Here is an 18,255-nt window from a genome sequence, read left to right as displayed (position 1 = left end):
CAGGCAGTCCTTCTCATAGCTGTGGCGATGCAGATGGCATGGCCTGAGGTGTCTATATGCACCACTGTGGACTCCATGATGTCTAGAGCCACCATCTTTGCTTCTGCCAGCCCCACCTTGAAGCGTGCCAGACTGGAAATTCCAGAAGGAAGTCGGCTATTTCCAGCTAAAGCATTGGTTAAGTGCTGTGAGCATGGCGTCCGCATTAGACTAACGAAGGAGCAGCGCGGCGTTGGAATAGACCTCTTTTCCATACACCTCCAAGATCATCTCCTCCTTGCCTAGCAGAGCCGAGGATGAGGTGGCCGAGGGAACGAGGGAAACTGCAGCTTTGATTAGATAGAGGCTGCAGCAATCACTGAGGAGTGTGGTTGAGGGTGCGCCGACAGTAAGAGTGTATTTATTTATTTATTTTTTATTTATATATTTATAATGCGCCGCAGCTCGCAAGCATTAGGGCGTGACAAAAACACGAAGGGTGAAGAGATCACGGGACTACATAAAACAGAGAAGAGAAGGACTCAATATGAGTCCAACGATGAGTATGTAACAAATTACCAAAAGAGTAATGGTTTTCAGCTGCTTTCTAAAGGTAGTTACTTTGGCTTTTACTCTGGTATGGCCGGATTTGAGTAGCCCTTGTTTAGCTGATCTTAAACATTGGCTAGGTTCATACCAGTTGAATTCCTTTTGAGGTATGATGGTATCCCCCTCCAATTGCCTATACTTGGCGTCAAGGCGCCTGTTGGTGGACAGCGCCAAATATGGTTTAAGCCATCCCTTTTTCCCCAAGACTACAACATCCTTTTGCACCGGAATCCCTGTTATAGCTGCAGGGTGCAGAGTGAAAACCTTGGCCAGGACCCCTGTCTCTGGTTGTTCGACCTCAGGTTGTGGATGCCCCAAGTACTCGGCCAGGCCTGCGAGCCGTTCATGCAATTCCTTGGCCGACAACGGAGTGTCGAGGTCGTCCTCCTCATCAGTGTCCGCCTGGGTGTCCTGCTGCTCCAGATCGGTCGGAGGAGTACTGGGTGCCGAGGGCTGAATTGTGCTGACCGGAACCTGAGGCTGCTGCGGAGGCTGGTATGGAACAGCCTGGGGTGCCGGAGGCAAAGGTGCCGGCCCAGTGGGGTCTGACATGGGCAGCTGGGGCACTAGTTGGCGCCAGCGGGATAGCAGGGCCCGGAGGCTGCTGAGGCCTGGGTGTACAATGCCTTGCCGTCTGCAGGGTGTATATGGCCTGCGACGCTGAAGGATATGCTGTAGGTCACGAACCTGGTGAAGACCAGTCCCACCTCAGAACTCGTTCTCCCGCCTGCTCTGTGAAAGGTGGTGGCATTGGACGAGCGGCCATCTTATTTGGCACAGTAGCTATTTTGTCGGGCTGCATGCCACGTGCCTGCGTCGTGGAGCTTGCCGCGCTGGGCCTGGCCACCTCGAGGACTCTTGGCGGTGGAGCTTGAGGCCTACCCTGCACCTCAGGACGGGGGCCTGGTAGGCATAGTGGAATGGGATACTAATGATCAGGAAATCAGCATCGATATTTTCCAATTGACTAAAAATCTAAGATATTTCAAAATATCAGATCCTTGCAATCTTTGACCAGTCTAACAACAAACATCAGCATTAAATCCCTCATGAGGAACCATCCGATAAAGATGGGGAAACACGTGTAGAGGGGCACTAATAAAATTGGAATTCAAAATACAATTGGGATGTCAAGTTGTGGAAACAAATGACAATGATAACCAATTGCAATAATTTGGTATGAAAAACGATGTGGAGAAAACCCAATGTATAATTTGGTGAAGAAAATCTTGTCAATGAAAATGAATTACATGATTTAATCGACACAAATATATTTAATTTGGAGTGCATCAGTGGAGTACTTGTGTTTCTTTCTAATAATTGGAAAATAGACTTGTGTAAAGATTCAATTCAGCTACCTCAGAAACGGTACAACGTCCATTCATCCACAGACTTTTTTCAATGGGTTTTTTTACAAAACATTTTCAACGAAAAAAACTCATCAAAAAATATAGGGGGTGCATATAAGCATATAAGGGGTGGGGGGTCGGGAATAGAAAAAAACAATAGGATGGAGAGTTTGGGGGAACCCCCCAAAAGAAAAAAAAAACAACTTTGATGAGGTTTTTCCGTTGAAAAATATTTGTAAAAAAAAAAAAAAAAACAGAAAAAAAATCTGTTGATGAAATGACATAGAACCCCCACAGATCAGGGTTGCAGAGTCAGTTGATGCTGCAAGTAGAGCTTTGTGTGTAAAACAAAGAGGAGTCTATTTTGGCTTGGAATCAAGGATGCTATTTGTAGGGAATAGCTGCAAAGCACGATGGGAAGCAGACAGATCTGCCATGGACGAGGCATTTTTCTCTTAGATTAAATAAGAAGAAAACATCTGCAAGAGCCAAGTATTGGACAATTAAAAGTAAATAAAATCTATAGAATGTAGAGTGAGCAAGTCTCTAGAGGCCAAGAAAAGCAGTGACACTCCGTATAATTAAATCAAATAGCAGTAGATAACAGGTCGAAATTGACAAATTCGTGGTCTTTTCACATATGACCTAAACGTCGAAAACAAGGGCTATTCATTAAGCCGTGGATGAAGATAGTGATGTGCTTACACTCCCTTGAATGTCCCAGAACAGAGAGCAGGCTACAAGGTCAACTAGAGACGGGAAACTTTGGCTCATGGCCGGACTGATGAGATGGACTAATTGGGAAAGTGGGGAGTAATCTGATGGGATTCAAGCAGCTGGGTTACTTTTCTCTTATGTGCTGCTAGCCGAGCCGTAAGCCCAAGGTTGTGTGAGAATGCCAACCAATCAGTGGGTCTATGGGGCAACCTGCTATACAATGTTGCAGAGACCAATCCGCTGCCATTCTGTTCGCTATAATCAGTATTATAAGTATTTAGAGTAGTTTCAGGTGTGCCTCACAGATGGGAGACAACCAATGGTGTACTAACCCCTATGTATTCTATAAGTAAACATGTTAACCTAACCAATCCCGCCCGCTAATACATTTTATAGTTTGCCACGTAGGATGAAGTAATCGATGACACATATTAGGGTATAAAACCTCTGTGTAATCAAGCTTGTGTGTGAGTGTGCAAGCATCAGTCTGATGTCTGCCAGTTCAGTTGACCCTGCTTTATTAAATTGAGAATAAAGTAGTATTTTGCCATATTCTTTGAGTCTGTCCGTTATTTGGTCTGAGATCTTTATTGGTAATTCCATCTAGCACAAGAGACACGTCAAGGTGCTAGAGCACACAATTTCTTTTCCTACAGAAACAGGCTGGGGAACTGGGTGCAGGGACACTTGCCAAATTGAAGAGATACTTAGTCATAGAGAGCTAGCCACCAGGATCTGTGTCTTTTTGGGTTTCGTTTTCAAGTTTCTGCTCATACAATGCTGTATTGCAATGATGTATTTTTCTAAGATTTCTGGATTCAGAAGAGTGGCATTTCCAGGTACTTGGATATAAATCTGCATCGCCATTTGCATAATTTAAAAATAAAATTTGAAGCATCTCATTAAAGGTGCCAGAAGACAAAAATAGAGATGAAAAGGGATTGGTGATAGAGTAAAGCCTTGAGGCACACAGCACTTGGCAGGAAAATGTTCTAAATAGAAAGGAGAAATGGATAAGCAGTGTATTATTTTAGAGAGGAATAGCATCAAACACTTAAGAGTAGAACCAAGCAGACCTGTGACATTCGACACTCTAGCAGATCCCATGGCAGACAGTGTCAAAAGCCTTGGGAAGATCTAGGAGCACCAATACTCCCACGCCAAACTGGTCTACTAATATAGCGTTGGGTTGTCTAAAGTGTCCATGATTACACACCCAAACACTACTTAGAACACAATCATTCAAGTAAAGACCTGAAGTGGACGGTATTGTTAACCATTAAAGGAAATGATCTTATTAAAAAGAAAAAGATCCTCTTAGAAAAAGAGCAAAGACTCATCTTCCAGACCCAAAGTGACAAAAGAGGGCTCACCGAAGCCATAGAATGGCACAAAATTTAATTGAACTGCTATGTCCCTTTACATTACTTAGAATACTCATAGAGATGATATAGATGGCCTTTATCCATTCACAGCTATACACTCATACTATGCTATTTTAGATCATGCTCAGATGGTCTTTCTATTCAAACATAGAAATATTAGATCCATTCTAGAGTTGAAAATAAATACACATGAATGTATAAAAACCAGCTGGGTAAGACTCGGTATTTATATCATTACTTAATGAACGTAGCTTATCCATTGCCGCCGCACGTTAAAATCAATTCGCTCCATTCGAGTGTATAATCTCAAGAAACTAATAATTAAGTGCACCAGGGAGCAACATTCACGTCAGTACTTTCCCTGAGGAATTCCTTCCATGCGAAGCAGTCTTTACCGCACTCGGCTAAGTCGTTATACTAGAGACACTAGTACTAAACACTAAAAAAGGACCCCATAGCCTATATAAAGCTCCCCACTCAAGATGGCGACCGTTACTTACATCTAAACGGCATCCAGTGGTTAGAACGACTGGAGCAAGCAGAATCGAACTGATATAGACAGTTTGGAAAAAGGTAAGTCTTTTTCAGAGTTTAGAATTCTTAATTAAAAGAATACTAGTTACTCTATGACGAAATGTCGATTAACTAGACAACCTAATATTGACAACTAAGAAGAACAGTCAGTACTGTTCTCGCATGATTGTCTCTCCTAGTACTCAAAGACAACTACCGAACTGGCCGGCCCTACCCAGAAGGACCACACTAGTAATAACCACAAGTGAATTTCCATTGCCCAGGCTCCAAACTGCAAATTTAAAGGTGAGCCTGAGCGCGACTTCTACCGCTATATGATTCCTAAAACTCCAATGAGCCCTTTTGCTAAATAGTAACCCCAGTTTAAATTTTGAATTTTTTGTAGGCACAATTGAGCGCCTGCTTCCTCTGTGAGGATCTGTACCATACATAAGGATTGACTATATGATATCTGGCTTGTGTTCTTGAATATAGTCATGCAGTTCTATGCAGTGTTTGGAAATATTGAGAACATTATCTTTGCCATATGAAGTTCTAAATGATCTAGAACCTCTTGTCTAAAAGAGGTAAGTCCCCCCAAATTCCATTTCATGCGCGTGACGAGAGTAAGCCTACCTACACTGACAGTATATTAATGAACGCAAATTAACTTTGCAGGTCCTAATAGACTTATACAGAAGCAAATTAAGGACCAAGAGGATAACACCCTGCTATACACAGGAACATACCTCTTAAAGAATCACTTGCCCTGATATGACTAGGTAATTATTTAACCTAGCCTAATCTGATGAATTAATTGTATCTAAAAGAAATAACCAGCACTTATAGCCTATATCATTTTTGTATTTCTCTGTTTGATATCAACAGCTGCAGAAAGAACATTCAAGTTTGATTCAAAACATTGCTAACAAGAATCATCAACTCAAGAGATATGCACTTATAGCACGCTCTATTGAAGTTGTCGTCGTTTTTTTACTGTAATACTTTTAGATACATTGACACTACTCCTGAAGAAAGTTCAGAAAATTACCTAGAGAACTGAAACATGTCGAGTTCCCCCATCTAGATACAATACTAGATTGACACAATAGTTACCTAAATAGAGGTTCCATGAACAGTGCAAGTTAGCAATAGCTTCCTGCACAGTTCACTGAATCACCTATCCGTCAACTAGACAGATATTATTAGATTGTTTCTAAACTAATAGGGTCACGATTAAACTGTCCGTTTTTAGACAACTTGTGATTGTTTTACGTAAAGTTAAAGGGATTGACCCTTCGCTTTTTTTAAGTCAATGTGTTTTTTCAATGAAATTGTTTATTAAAAATGAATACATTTGTAATGTTTACAGCACAAATCTAATGTATGTTATGTTATGTTAATTACGCTTATAAGGCGCCAAAGCCCGCAGGCATCCAAGCGCCGAAGGATAGAAGTAGAAGAAAACAGAGCTGGAGTTATTCTATTTAAACAGGATTGGCTTCAACTGTTTACGGAAGACATGGTGGTTCTCTATCTTGCGCATCTGTGTCTGGAGAGAATTCCAAGCTTGCGTGCCTCGGATACAAAAGGCCTGACCTAAGCCACGAGACCTTTTTATCCGGGGAAAAACCAACAAAGAACCAGCCGAAGAACGTAAGCTTCTTGTTGGTTGATAGACGTTTATCTTCTCCTTCAAATATGCAAGAGCGTTTCCAAAAATGCACTTATGGCACATGGTGAGTATTTTAAATTGGATACGAGCTGCCACTGGAAGCTAGTGAAGTTTTCTTCTGGCCGCACTGGTGGGTTCCGAGCTTTTCATCTTTAAGATGATTCCGACGGCTGCATTTTGTATCTTCTGCAACTGTTGGATGTCAGCCTTATTAGCTCCCCCCCAACAGTGCGTTGCAATAATCCACATCCACACGAGGCAATATTACTGCTCTTACAAGTTTTATGTGATTTTCTACCGATATCAACAGGGCTACTTGTCTCAATACCTTTAGATGGTAATTAGTGTTGCTAGAAATGGCTGTGACATGTGCCTCACTATCAAGACTTTCCTCCAAATAGGTACCCAAAGTCTTAACTTTCTTCACAGTTTTAATTTTAGCACCTTCTATCGTAAAACAATTATAGTCTTGGCTTAATTTGAATTGGGCATGCTGGGAGCTGAAAAGCATCAGCTCAGTTTTTGCAGCATTCAAGCAGAGCCAATTAGTTGACATTCATTTTTTTATGACTTCATATGCTTCGGCTACCGTTTGTTGGTCAGCCTCATAGTTCCCGATTATGTTCAATACTAGTTGGAAATCATCTGCAAAGTTACAGAAAAAAATCCCAAGGGATTCCAATTCGATACATAAGAGAAGAATGTAAATATTGAACAACAGGGGGGAGAGAAATGCCCCCTGGGGGACTCCACATGTGATAATCTGTGGCTCAGAAGCACAGTCACCCCAGTGGACACGAGACTGGCGACCCTCCAAAAAAGATCTAAGCCAAGAAATGGCATTTTTGGAAAGTCCACCTACCGACGCCATTCTGTTGAGCAAGATTTTGTGGTCCAGCAAGTCGAAGGCTGCCGATAGATCTAATATCAGCAACCCCGACTTGCTATGTTCCAGTTTACCCAACATATATGTTTGGAGATCCAATAAAGCTGTCTCCGTTCCATGGAAGCTTCGAAAAACCTGATTGCTTCACATGTAATATGCCAGATTTGAGTACATGGGATTGTAGCTGTGTGGTCGCTGCCTTATCTATGAGTTTAAGGAAAAATAGTGTATTTGTGATTGGTCTTAAATTGGCTGCATCTAATGGATCCAGACCTGTTTTTTATTATCAGGGGGGTAACAGCCACATTTTTAATAGAATGAGGAATGGAATCTGTACGAAAAGAAGACTTTATGAACCGGCAAAGAAAAGGGGCAAACAGTTCTTGATGCTCCAATATGTATTTTGAGGGGAAAATTTCAAGTGGGCAATTTGTGGGGTGCATATCTTTCAATAGCAACAATGTTTCAGCTAGGTTTGGTTCTGCGAAATTGAAATTACCTGAAGTACTAGTGAGGTTACCTGTTTTAGGTATTTTAGGTGTTAACGGGGGATTTGGCAAAGGAGAAATTAGTATTACCTGCTCAATTTTCTTTTGTGCCTTCAGCAGTTTCTCGTCAAAAGCCCTCTCAACTCTACTACAGTCATCTATAGTGGGTTTAATCGAGGAATTACAGACAGTAGGTTTTTCCCATAACCTGAAGAGGCGAAAGAGTTCCTTTGTTTTATCTCGGGCTTGGTTTATTTGAGCGTCATAGAAGGATTTCTTAGCTTCTGTAGTCATCACTCTATAACGCTTTTCGATGGGTTTCCAAGCCAGCAAATTATCATTTGTTTTGTTTTTATGCAAGGTGTGTTCAGCTTGCCTTTTATTGATTTTAAGTTCAGCTAGTGCAGGTGAGAACCACTTATGACGATTGGGCAGATCTTTAACTGTTTTATCTTTCATGGGTGCATGTTTATCTAGCATTTCTAACATGACATCATTGTAGACTTTTATGAGTCTCTCAGGATCGTCCAAATCGTCCGTTTTACTTAAAAGTAATTCCATGCTAGTTGTTAAAATATCAGACGTCATATTCTTAAAATTCTGTGATTTAACTATGTGTGCTTTGGTGTGCACTCTTACGGATTTAACTGGTAATCCAAGGTGACATGTCAGGAAACAGTGATCCGACCAGATACATGGAGAGGTGGAGATAGGCCCAAACTGGACGTTTCCCCCTCTGACCCAATCAAGGATATGTCCTTTATTATGCGTTGGTTCAGTATTGTGATAGGTGATATGATGAGTGCTCATAATCTTTTCCAAAAGGAGTGCTTTCTTATCTGCTTTGTCATTTTTCCATAAGTTGAAGTCACCCAATATGACCAGCCCTGAATTCGTAGTCAACATAGGTGCTATCAGCTTGACTAAATCATCATTAAAGTCACATACTTCTCCTGGCGGGCGGTAAAGTAAGACTAAATTCAAACTATAGTTAGGGTTTGAGGTCAGTTTCACGTGGATGATATCACATCCAGTGCACTCTATTTTGACCTCATACAACCTCAACTGCTTTTTGCAAATTATGGCCACTCCTCCCCCAATATTATTCTCTCTATGCTTCCCTAAGAACACGTAACCGGGGGAGGGGGGTTACCTGTTCTATAGTCGGTCCATGGGCTTCTGTAAACCATGTCTCCGTAAGGCACATGATATCTGGCTTGTGTTCTTGAATATAGTCATGCAGTTCTATGCAGTGTTTGGGCAATGAGCGAGTATTAAGCAGGGTAATAGTTAAATCGGTGTATACATTAGCATTTCTCATGGTGTTAACAATATTATTTTGATTATGTTTATTTGGAGTATCTTTAAAGGTAGGGCAGACACTTTCTACTATACTGGAGGTCCCCTTGGACTGAGCCATGGTGTCCCCCATGTAGAATAAATACTAGAAGGAAGATGCTGTACCTACCCCCACGACCGTTAATAGAAGAGTAAGCTGCCGGGCTGCCCGAACACGCACGGACGGACCCGCACAGACTCGCTGGTCTTGTTCGCGCCAGCGTGTTCGCGCGTGTGGAGGAAACAAGTACTGCAGGAGGACTACAAGCCTTCTGGGGGCTGTAGTTCACTCCTATCTCGTGTCTCGTGTGTGCCCAAGTACTGAGTCTTCAGGGTTTTCAAATTTAGCCCACTTCATTTCACAAGCAAGGCAATGCAAATGGAAGTCAGGTAAGTTTTAAAAATATATTTTCCAAAAAACACGTAATTCGACGCTCAGGCTAAAAGTCAATCTAGATGTTACACATTTTAAAACATACTAAAACCATTATTTAACTAATTCAAATTTCCTAAATAAGCACCAGCACTAGCGTGGCTATTTAGCAATCTCTCTAGCTAAGACTAACCCTGACTGTAAGTTGTTGATAAGAGCCAACTACCTTTCAGGTCTAATACTTTTATCTCCCCGATAAAAGGTAGAGCTACTACTTAGGTAGTAAAAATTGGGATTCCCCCTTTATAGTATATTGGTACACACCCTACACCACATTCTAAACCCAGCTTGGAAAGAATAATGAAGCTCTGAAAATTCAACATATGTACTTAGTTGAGCAATCACTGCCCTTTCCAATTACTTTGCAATGAACAGAATATTTAGACATATGGTGGATATTACTAAACTCAGATGTTGCTAGGCTAGGGCTTTTAATTCCAGTGTTTACTATATCTATTTTAAAATATTTGGTGACCAGACTGTGGGGAACCGTGGTGTCACAAGCCCCACATGGGACTTAAGACTCAGCTCTGCCCACTGGAGCGGGACGTCGGCAGCAGTGGTGCAGCTCACGACACATGAAGGAACAATGGGGCATCCACCCCTTAGCATGCCTATGCTGGAGCACCAGGAACTGCAATGCCGGCGTGCTCCGCTCTGAGGGATGGAAGTGGATGAGAGAGACTGACAGAGAGGCATTGCAGGACCACAGAAGTAGGGCCATAGCCTTTTCCTTCAACAGAGCCAGGACAAGTCCAGGACATTTGGAACAACAAAGAGCCCAAGTCAGGTTCAAATCCCCATAGAAGAACCTGGGGTAATGGAAGGGTTACTTAAATGAATACAATAAAAACCTCAGCCCCAATGATCTGTAACAGTTTATTGAGAGGTCACCCTCAACACAGGAAGTTCCTTCCCTCCCCAACTTAAGTGTCACACAATAAATGGTTACTGTCAGTTCTTTTATTCAACCCTATCTCAAATTCATCTAATACCCCTTGGATCCCTCCCCCTGAGCTGTCAAGAACCAGACCGGTGAAAAGGAAATATATTTATGTTTATATGAATTAAATGTTAAGAAAAGTCACACTAAAATGTGAAACACCACTTTAACCATGGCACAGGCCTTTAACTGGAGGAAGGTCTGAAATCCCAACTTCTTAAATCATCGCAATTTGTCTGTCTGACTTCCCCAACACAGACAAGAGGTAAGGGGGGTTCTCAAAAACAAACTGCTAAATCACCCTACGTTTATTTTAAAGCAAAAGTGTGGGTGAAATAATAATTGCCATATGCATTTACACAAATTTGTCAAACTAAACTGCTAGTCTTTTGATTGATCAGTTTAATTATTTCTTGGACTGATATCTGTAGAAATTAAAGAATTCTGATCTGTGTTCTTTTCATCCCATTTGTGTGATTTATTTATGTTCAGAGAAGCTCATTGTGTTGTCAATTATTGCTGCATAGCTTCCCAAACAGGTGGGGAAGCTATACAGCAATAATTGGGATGAAAGGAGAATTTTGGATTTCAGACACCACCCCTCCACTTAATGGCCTGTGCTGGGGAAGCTGGCAGTTTTGGGATCTTTTTAAGTTTAGGGACAAAGACAGGATAAATAGGATCATCCAATTAAATTACAGTCTATAGTTTTCTTCAGACCCCAGGAATGAGCTTTGTTAATTTTTAATTTGAATTTTAACACAATCACCCGTGGTGTTCTGCCAAGGGATATTAATTAAATTAATATTGTTTTAGTTAAATAGGCTAAGGATCTACATCGTTTTGCACCCCCCCCTTTGCCGGTCAGATAGCACAGTGAGTAGAGCGCTCACTTTGACATCGTGCAGAGCCTGCTGAGGCAGGTTCGAATCCCGTCAGGGCCAAACTCAGCCTTTCATCCTTCCGAGGTCGATAAATTAGCACCACACACCGTGAGTAATAATAAGCAGCGCTCACATGCCTCAGGGTTCGTAGCGCTATATAAATGTGAGTGGTGAGTCTTTGCAGCGGTCAGATGGTAAGTTTCCACAGCTCTGTCCCTTCCTCATAGTGCATCCACCTTATATAGCAGTGATGACCCCATCACGTTTACAATCTTGGGGAGTACCTTGCAAGAGTTCTCACAAATAGGATTGGACAGTTAGCCTTCTCTCTCCTTCCAAATCCAGCCCATCTCTAAGGATTGGTTTACGAGTCTGGAGCAGACATATGGCAATTCCCGTTTGTAATCCCCATTAGTTCTCATGTCAGATATTTGGCAAAAACTAGTTATATATCAAAACCTTTGTGATTTACTAATAACTGTCCTCAGATAATCATGGGGAATTAAAGAAAATGACAGCCATGTCCGCACCATTTTGCATGGCCATTTGGCAATTTTTTTTAAAAAAAGCATACTATTTAGTAACATGTAATTTATTACCCATATTCCTAATTGTACCCTCCACCAGTTCGCCAACTCTTAAATTCCGGACATTTTCATATCAGCTAGAAACCCATTTTAGATGGCCATTACAGTTCCCCAAGTCACAGGTGGATGAATTTTATATCACCAAAATCACCTGGAAATGATCTAGAAGATCAAACGTACATGTAATCAGTGAGACTTGTGGTTACTGAGAAAAAGTCCAAGATTCTAATAGTCATTTCAAATTAATAGTAAACCTCTAGGTTAATTCAAATAGGAGCTCTGCTTCCTCCAAGCCATTTGTCTCTCCGGACCAGTATTTTTATTAGTCTCTTTGTTGTTCGGGGTGTAGGGTACAGATCGTAAATGTGTAGGGTACAGATCGTAAATGGGGGGTGCAGGGATGCATTTGCTTCACAGAGTTTCCCCACTGCAAACATCTGGCATCCTGCCCTCTTATCTGAAAGTGACCACCATTTGACTTGAAAAGCTTCTATTTTCCTGGATTTTTCCTTTCCAGAGTTTAGCCTTGATTATAACCCCTGTGTTCACACCTCCCCCATACATTCTGGACATGCACCAGCAAGCGCATTTGATTGTCTCAGAACTGCCCTTAGAGGAAGCAGGTCTAGGGAAACTTGGTTTTTGACACCTCTTACTAGCCACATTGTATTGCAGTTGTAAATCACTGGGGGATTTAAAAGCCAGGATTGCAGTGGGAGAGTTATTTGTGAGGTTTGCCCACCAACAAGCCATAAGGGTCTAGCTTGGGCCTAAATGAAATCTTCATGTGACCAACAGACCAAAGATTTTCTTCTCCCTTGTTGCTGGTATTTTGCATGTGAAGCATAATATACATTACATCTTGTTTACACATGCCATGCCTTTTCCTCGACCTCTTTATGTTGGCTGAGGAACATTTTTCTCATGCCCTGATTTAACTTGCAAACACACATGCAAAGCTGTTTTGGTGTAAATGTTCAAAAATCTTGTTTTTCAAGTGAAAGAGAACTTTGAATTTCTTCTGCCTTTGTGAATTAAAACGTTGCTTTTCCTTTGGTAATGGCAGGTAGGCCGGTTTCACATGGCCCTTAAGTTCAGTTGGTTTGGGGGCCTTTGATTACACCTCACGGATTGTACAAATCATATTTAAAAAGGAGCCCAGGATAAAACAAGAATGCATACAAACAAATAAAGAAAGTGAAACCACAATTGAACTAATAGAAGCCCAACTGGCCAATAGAAAGAGAGCCTAACACAGGAGGCCCAGAGTGAAAACACCCTGCCAGCCAATCCTGTAAGCAGGGCTTTCCTCCAATCAGCAGCCAATAGGATGAGGAGTCTGACTATAAAAGCAGAGTCAGCTCACTCTTAACTAGTCTCAGTCTGGGACAGGTTCCCTGTACTTCTCGCCAGACGTTGCTGTATGAAGAGGAGTTGTAGCCTGAAGGACGAGTTGCTGCCTGGGTGAAAGCCTGGAATACCCTGGAGCACTGCCTTTCTGGAAGCTGCCTACCTGAATGCTGCCTGGAGGAAACTGATGGATCCAGGGGGAAGAAGGAGAGTACCCCCTTGCATCCCGACCCAAGCCAGAAACGGTGGATGAGCTAATCTGCCCGTGAAGCCTAGGAAGAGGCAAAGGATACTAGCTGACCAGGGGGAGGACGGGGAGGCGGTACCCCTGTGTCACACCTAAGCCAAAGGGGGGGGGGGGGGGACGACCTGCCGGAGAAGCCTACAAAGAGGCCTAGGAGACTAGCTGACCCAGAGGGAAGGAGGAGAGTACCCATGCAGCCCACCTAAAGCAAAAAGGGTGGAAGAGCCAAACTGCCTGAGGAGCCTAAGGAGAGGCTGAGGAAGCCGATTGACCCAGGGTGAAGAAGGAGAGTACACTTGCAGCCCACCTAAGCCAAAAGGGCTAAAGAACCGACCGGCTTGAGAAGTTTGAGGAAACTGATAACCTGGCGGAAGGAGAGTAGCCCTACAGCCAGACAAGCGAAAGAGCTGACCCACATGAGAAGCCTGTGAAGAGGCTAAGGCACACCTTTGCTAAGATCCTGGTAGAAAGAGATCAGGACAGAAGCAGGACCCCGAAGTAGAAGAGGGGCAAAAGCAAAGGTCCCCTGAGGACATGAGGGGCATAAGAAGATAGAGAGAAGGGAGGTAAAGAAGATAGACTCCTGGAGAAAAGAGGAGTCAGAGAGATAGGGACGAATCATCAGAAGGACAGAGACAGAAAACCAAAGCACAGGATTCATCTGATCCCTCTACTAAGAGGTCCTGCACCTAGAAGGCAACTGCAGGTCCCAGTTTCATTGCTTTGTGTAAGCGGTCCTATTATTTTGTACAGTACCAGTAGACGTTTTTGAATTGTTGGACTTTTTTTTATTTGGGGAAGGACTTTAAGTTAGATATTCTACCCTCAATAAAGTTCACCGAGGGGAAGAACTATGTTATTTAAACCCCGTTTTGTTACACTAGCTTCATAAAGTATTTTTCGTTGAAAAGACCCAAAGTCTGAGACATTTCTTTTCACCATGTAATCCCAAGACTCAATTGCATTTAACCCTTAATGAGAGGATTTATCATGGAAGCAGCTGCAGGGTGGCACAATAGATTTTTGAAGTATTTTGTATGCATGAGGTTGCGAGAGAAGGCGTACGCTTATCAGAGTTTTGAAATAACTCAAAGGTGGGTGCAAAGTAGAGCCTTGGGAGCAAGAAAAGGTTGTTCACAAGAGAGTCATCTGGCAGTAGTAAGGGATTGGGAAGCAATATTAGAATGCATGGTTTTGATTTGAATGTAAATAATGTGATGCCAGAGCTGCTAAGTGTCTTGTTAGGTAAGATAACAATTGCAGTGGCAGATAGACAATGAAATCAATTTAAAATCCTAACTGCTCATCTTTCTTGTATAGTAAATTGCGTTTTCTTAACTTAGCCTGATCTGAAGTACTTTAGGATTGCTCCACAATCTTTTCTAGATGGTGCGTTTTGGCTCTTTCAAGTTTCAAATGGGGGTTAAACCAAGGAATTATTTTCTTTTTATCTGGAATATTGATGAAATTTAAGAGGGCAGTGAGAGTTAACAAAAGATACATGTTTAGGTTCAGCTCTGCAAGGATTGCGTCACAAGGAGAGGAGCCAAATGTAGAGTCAAGATGTGCTACCGACTTTGTGAGATGTAAAGTTTTCCAAGGTTTATGAAAGTTGACGGTAGGCTGTTAAGGAATGAGTTCAGGAGGGCACAAAGGTAGGGGAAAAATAAATGATGTAGTCATCAGTCCATGCCAAAGGTCAAGAAGTGGTGGCTCATGATCTTGGCGGGGTGAACATGTTTTGATAATTGCTCTGAGCAAGCACAGATTCCTGAAACATTTGGTGTGAGATGAAGGGGAGGCTAGGATGACTTCTCCCCTTGAATTATTTTTGTTTTTTAAATGATGCATTTTACAGTACATATTTCAGAAGAATTGCATAAAAAGCCATATAATTTTCATGTAGTGAAAAACATTACGAAAACTTCAATAGGTGCCAGATTACCAACAATAGTAAGTAAGCACTTTGCAAATTGTTTTCATTTTGCCTGTGCCCAAAGAAAAAATATGAGGCCTGACAATACGGAAGCTCCGTCTGACAGTACATGTCAACAATACCTGCAAAACCTGTTATCATGCAATCAATGGCTTATTTATTAGCAACAACACTGCCACTGTAAAACACAGTTTAACAGTGTGTTACCCTAACAGTATATGATGGTTTCGGATCTGTGTGATGTGTCCCAACGTTTGAGGGAGAAATGACTGAAGATTATTTGCTCTAAATAATAATCTTCGGTCATTTCTCCCCTGAACATTCCCGATGAGCGCAAACCCCTACCCAAACCCACACCCCTACCCCTACCCACAACACACCCCACCACCCTACTTACCTTTCCTTCTGACGCGCTGTCACTGCGGTGCCGGTTCCCATTCACTTCCGTGATCGGGAACCGGCGACGCAGGGTCCTTTTTTAAAAAAACATTTAATTGGGTGAGCTGCGGGTGTGTCCCCCGCAATCCCTCGCTCACTATAGTCTATAGTATAGTGAGCGGGGGGTTGCGGGGGACACATCCGCAGTCCCTGGCTTTTTCTTTTCTTTTTTTGGTCAGGTGAGCTGAAGGGGTGCCCCTGCAACCCCCGCTCACTATACTATTTAGTATAGTTGCAGGGGTTGCAGGGGACACCCCTGCAGCACCCGGCCTTTTTATTTATTTATTTAGAACAGGTCAGCTGTAGGGGTGTCCGCAAAACCCCCGCTCACTATGCTATATAGTATAGTGAGCGGGGTGTTGCGGAGGACACCCCCACAGCTTTTGTGTTTCTTTTTTTTACTGACCCCACCAAAAGACCCAATAATTTGGTAATTTGGATACGGTCATTTTGGCCTATTCAATGGTTTCAACCAGATGACACACAATGCTTCTGCATGCCCCAGACCTTTAACTGTGTAATTTCTTTTACATGTACCTTTTTTCTGTCCAGTCCCTCTGCTCTGGCTTGGACACCCCACCTGTCCACACACAGGAAGCAAAGAGGAAAGTTCATAGACACCTTTGCTTCCTCTGTCCTGCTTCTGCTCTGCCCATAGGTGAACATGAGGAAAGTGCCTACAAGATCTCACATGGCCTCTTATGGGCCAGGCTCACTTGTGCCGTCAAGTGCCTTCAGAGACAGTGACCCGGCAGTAGCCAATGTGGGACAGGGCCCCACATGGAGGCATGTAGGGACTCTGTACCAGCACAAACACGATAAATCTGTAACAGGCGCAGCACTCCTACAGAATATTCGGTGATCGCCTGTGCAGTCTGGGACCAGCTGTCCCCAAAGCCCAGGATGAAACGACCGTCCCTGACTAAAACAATTATCTAAATGGCAAGAAACAATCCGCATTTAGGTGTTTGTGTTTTATAAATGCAGAGCAATGATAGTTTAGACACACATATTAAGGGGTATACCAACCAGCAACAAGCAGTATTGGTGGCTTGTCAGGATGCAGTTCCATTTGTCGGGCAATCCATGTTCCATCAAAATGAGCATACCACCAGCCTTTCTTCTTGTTCTGAGGATCTTTGTATTGGTCAGCGGGGCGTATGAAAGGAATGCGAAAGTACCGCTGCTGCCGGTTCATCTCAATCTCCTGAGGTCTGGTGGGCAGTTGAGCCACAGGGTTCTGTTGAGCTATTCCAGAAAAATAAGCACAGGACAATAAGCAAGTCAAAGGTGAAACAACCCTCAAACACCAAGGTCAATTTTTGCACATGCAAGAAAATTAGGATTTTTTCATCAGATAGGGAATCCAACAAGCTATCCAGAAAGATATATAAGCCAAGCCACCTGTAAAAAGATTATATTTTAGCCACACCTGCTGAAAAAACAAAGCCTGTAAAACATTGTTCCCCATCATTCACCAGAAAAAGCTATAAAATAATGATGCTATTTCAATTGAAAATAATGGACCTAGAGCATTTTGAAAAATGCATAACCTTTATGGCACAACACGTGCATTGTGCTAGTAAAAGTGTAGAAACAGAAGATAAACACTGATCCAATCTGCTCGTTTTACCTGCAATGTGTTCTCTAACTTTACACTTACTTTCACAGTACTATTGCGGCTTTCTGTTTGCTCCAGGATTTTATTTTTGCTTGACGTACTGTTCACGTTTTAGTTTATCTTGCTAGTACGAAGTTCCAAGCATTAATGATCCTATTTTTCAATATACATTTTGTAATATGAAACCTCAACCTATTACAGACTGAGACGTCTTTCACAATTGGGTGAATATTCAGGAAAAGGACGGGGTGACAACATATGATGGAATTCTAAAAGATATGTATCTATTCATCTTTAAAAATGAAACGTGGTCGGATAGCACTATTTCATGGTTCAAAAGAAGGACAGCATAACCTTTTTTTTTATCTTTTAGTAAAGATGATATCTGGAATAACAACCCAAGTGAGTTATGTTCAACAACCCCTGGCTTCCATCAAAATCTCAAAATGAGTAGTATCCTGATGGTCCATGCACTATATCAGCAACCCGAACTGCAGAACACGTGCTACCTATCACCTGCACAGTTCTATAAGCTACGCAGCCCCATGCCTTAATCTATCTAGCTTGACCTCTGCTAGGCAACTCTGCTTCTGAAATACGTTTTCCTCTGACACGTGCGCTTCTGCCCGCAGTGATTTGGCTTACTATGCATTTCCCCCCTCTTCTTCTATCGTATAATGTATGCATAGTACGATCTTCATGTCCTCCCACTTGGAACTTGCATTTAACAATTTGTTAAATGGCATATGCACCATATGGGGCCTCCACACAGATCGGTAAAAAACTTGTATCAAGATTTTTTAAATTCTAAGTGGATGTGGAATCAAAACTCCGGGTCAAACATTCTCAGCACACAGCATTTCATCTAAAAACTCGATGA

General features: G+C 42.3%; 1 protein-coding gene across 8 annotated transcripts in view; it reads right to left on the bottom strand.

Moving 5' to 3' along the window:
* The window catches only part of MYO6 (myosin VI), a 1,279,197-nt gene that overhangs the window by 10,724 nt on the left and 1,250,218 nt on the right, over positions 1–18,255 (bottom strand). For all 8 annotated transcript variants that reach the window (XM_069606282.1, XM_069606276.1, XM_069606277.1 and 5 more), the window contains one exon: positions 16,784–17,002. In XM_069606282.1, the coding sequence (XP_069462383.1) occupies positions 16,784–17,002 (219 nt within the window). The remainder of the gene's footprint in view (positions 1–16,783; positions 17,003–18,255) is intronic.

Source organism: Ambystoma mexicanum, chromosome 4p (genome assembly GCF_040938575.1).
Source record: "Ambystoma mexicanum isolate Mex_15411 chromosome 4p, UKY_AmexF1_1, whole genome shotgun sequence".
NCBI classification, from domain to species: domain Eukaryota; kingdom Metazoa; phylum Chordata; class Amphibia; order Caudata; family Ambystomatidae; genus Ambystoma; species Ambystoma mexicanum.
The sequence above is the reverse complement of the archived record's forward strand: the minus strand, read 5'-3'. Positions and strand labels throughout refer to the sequence as shown.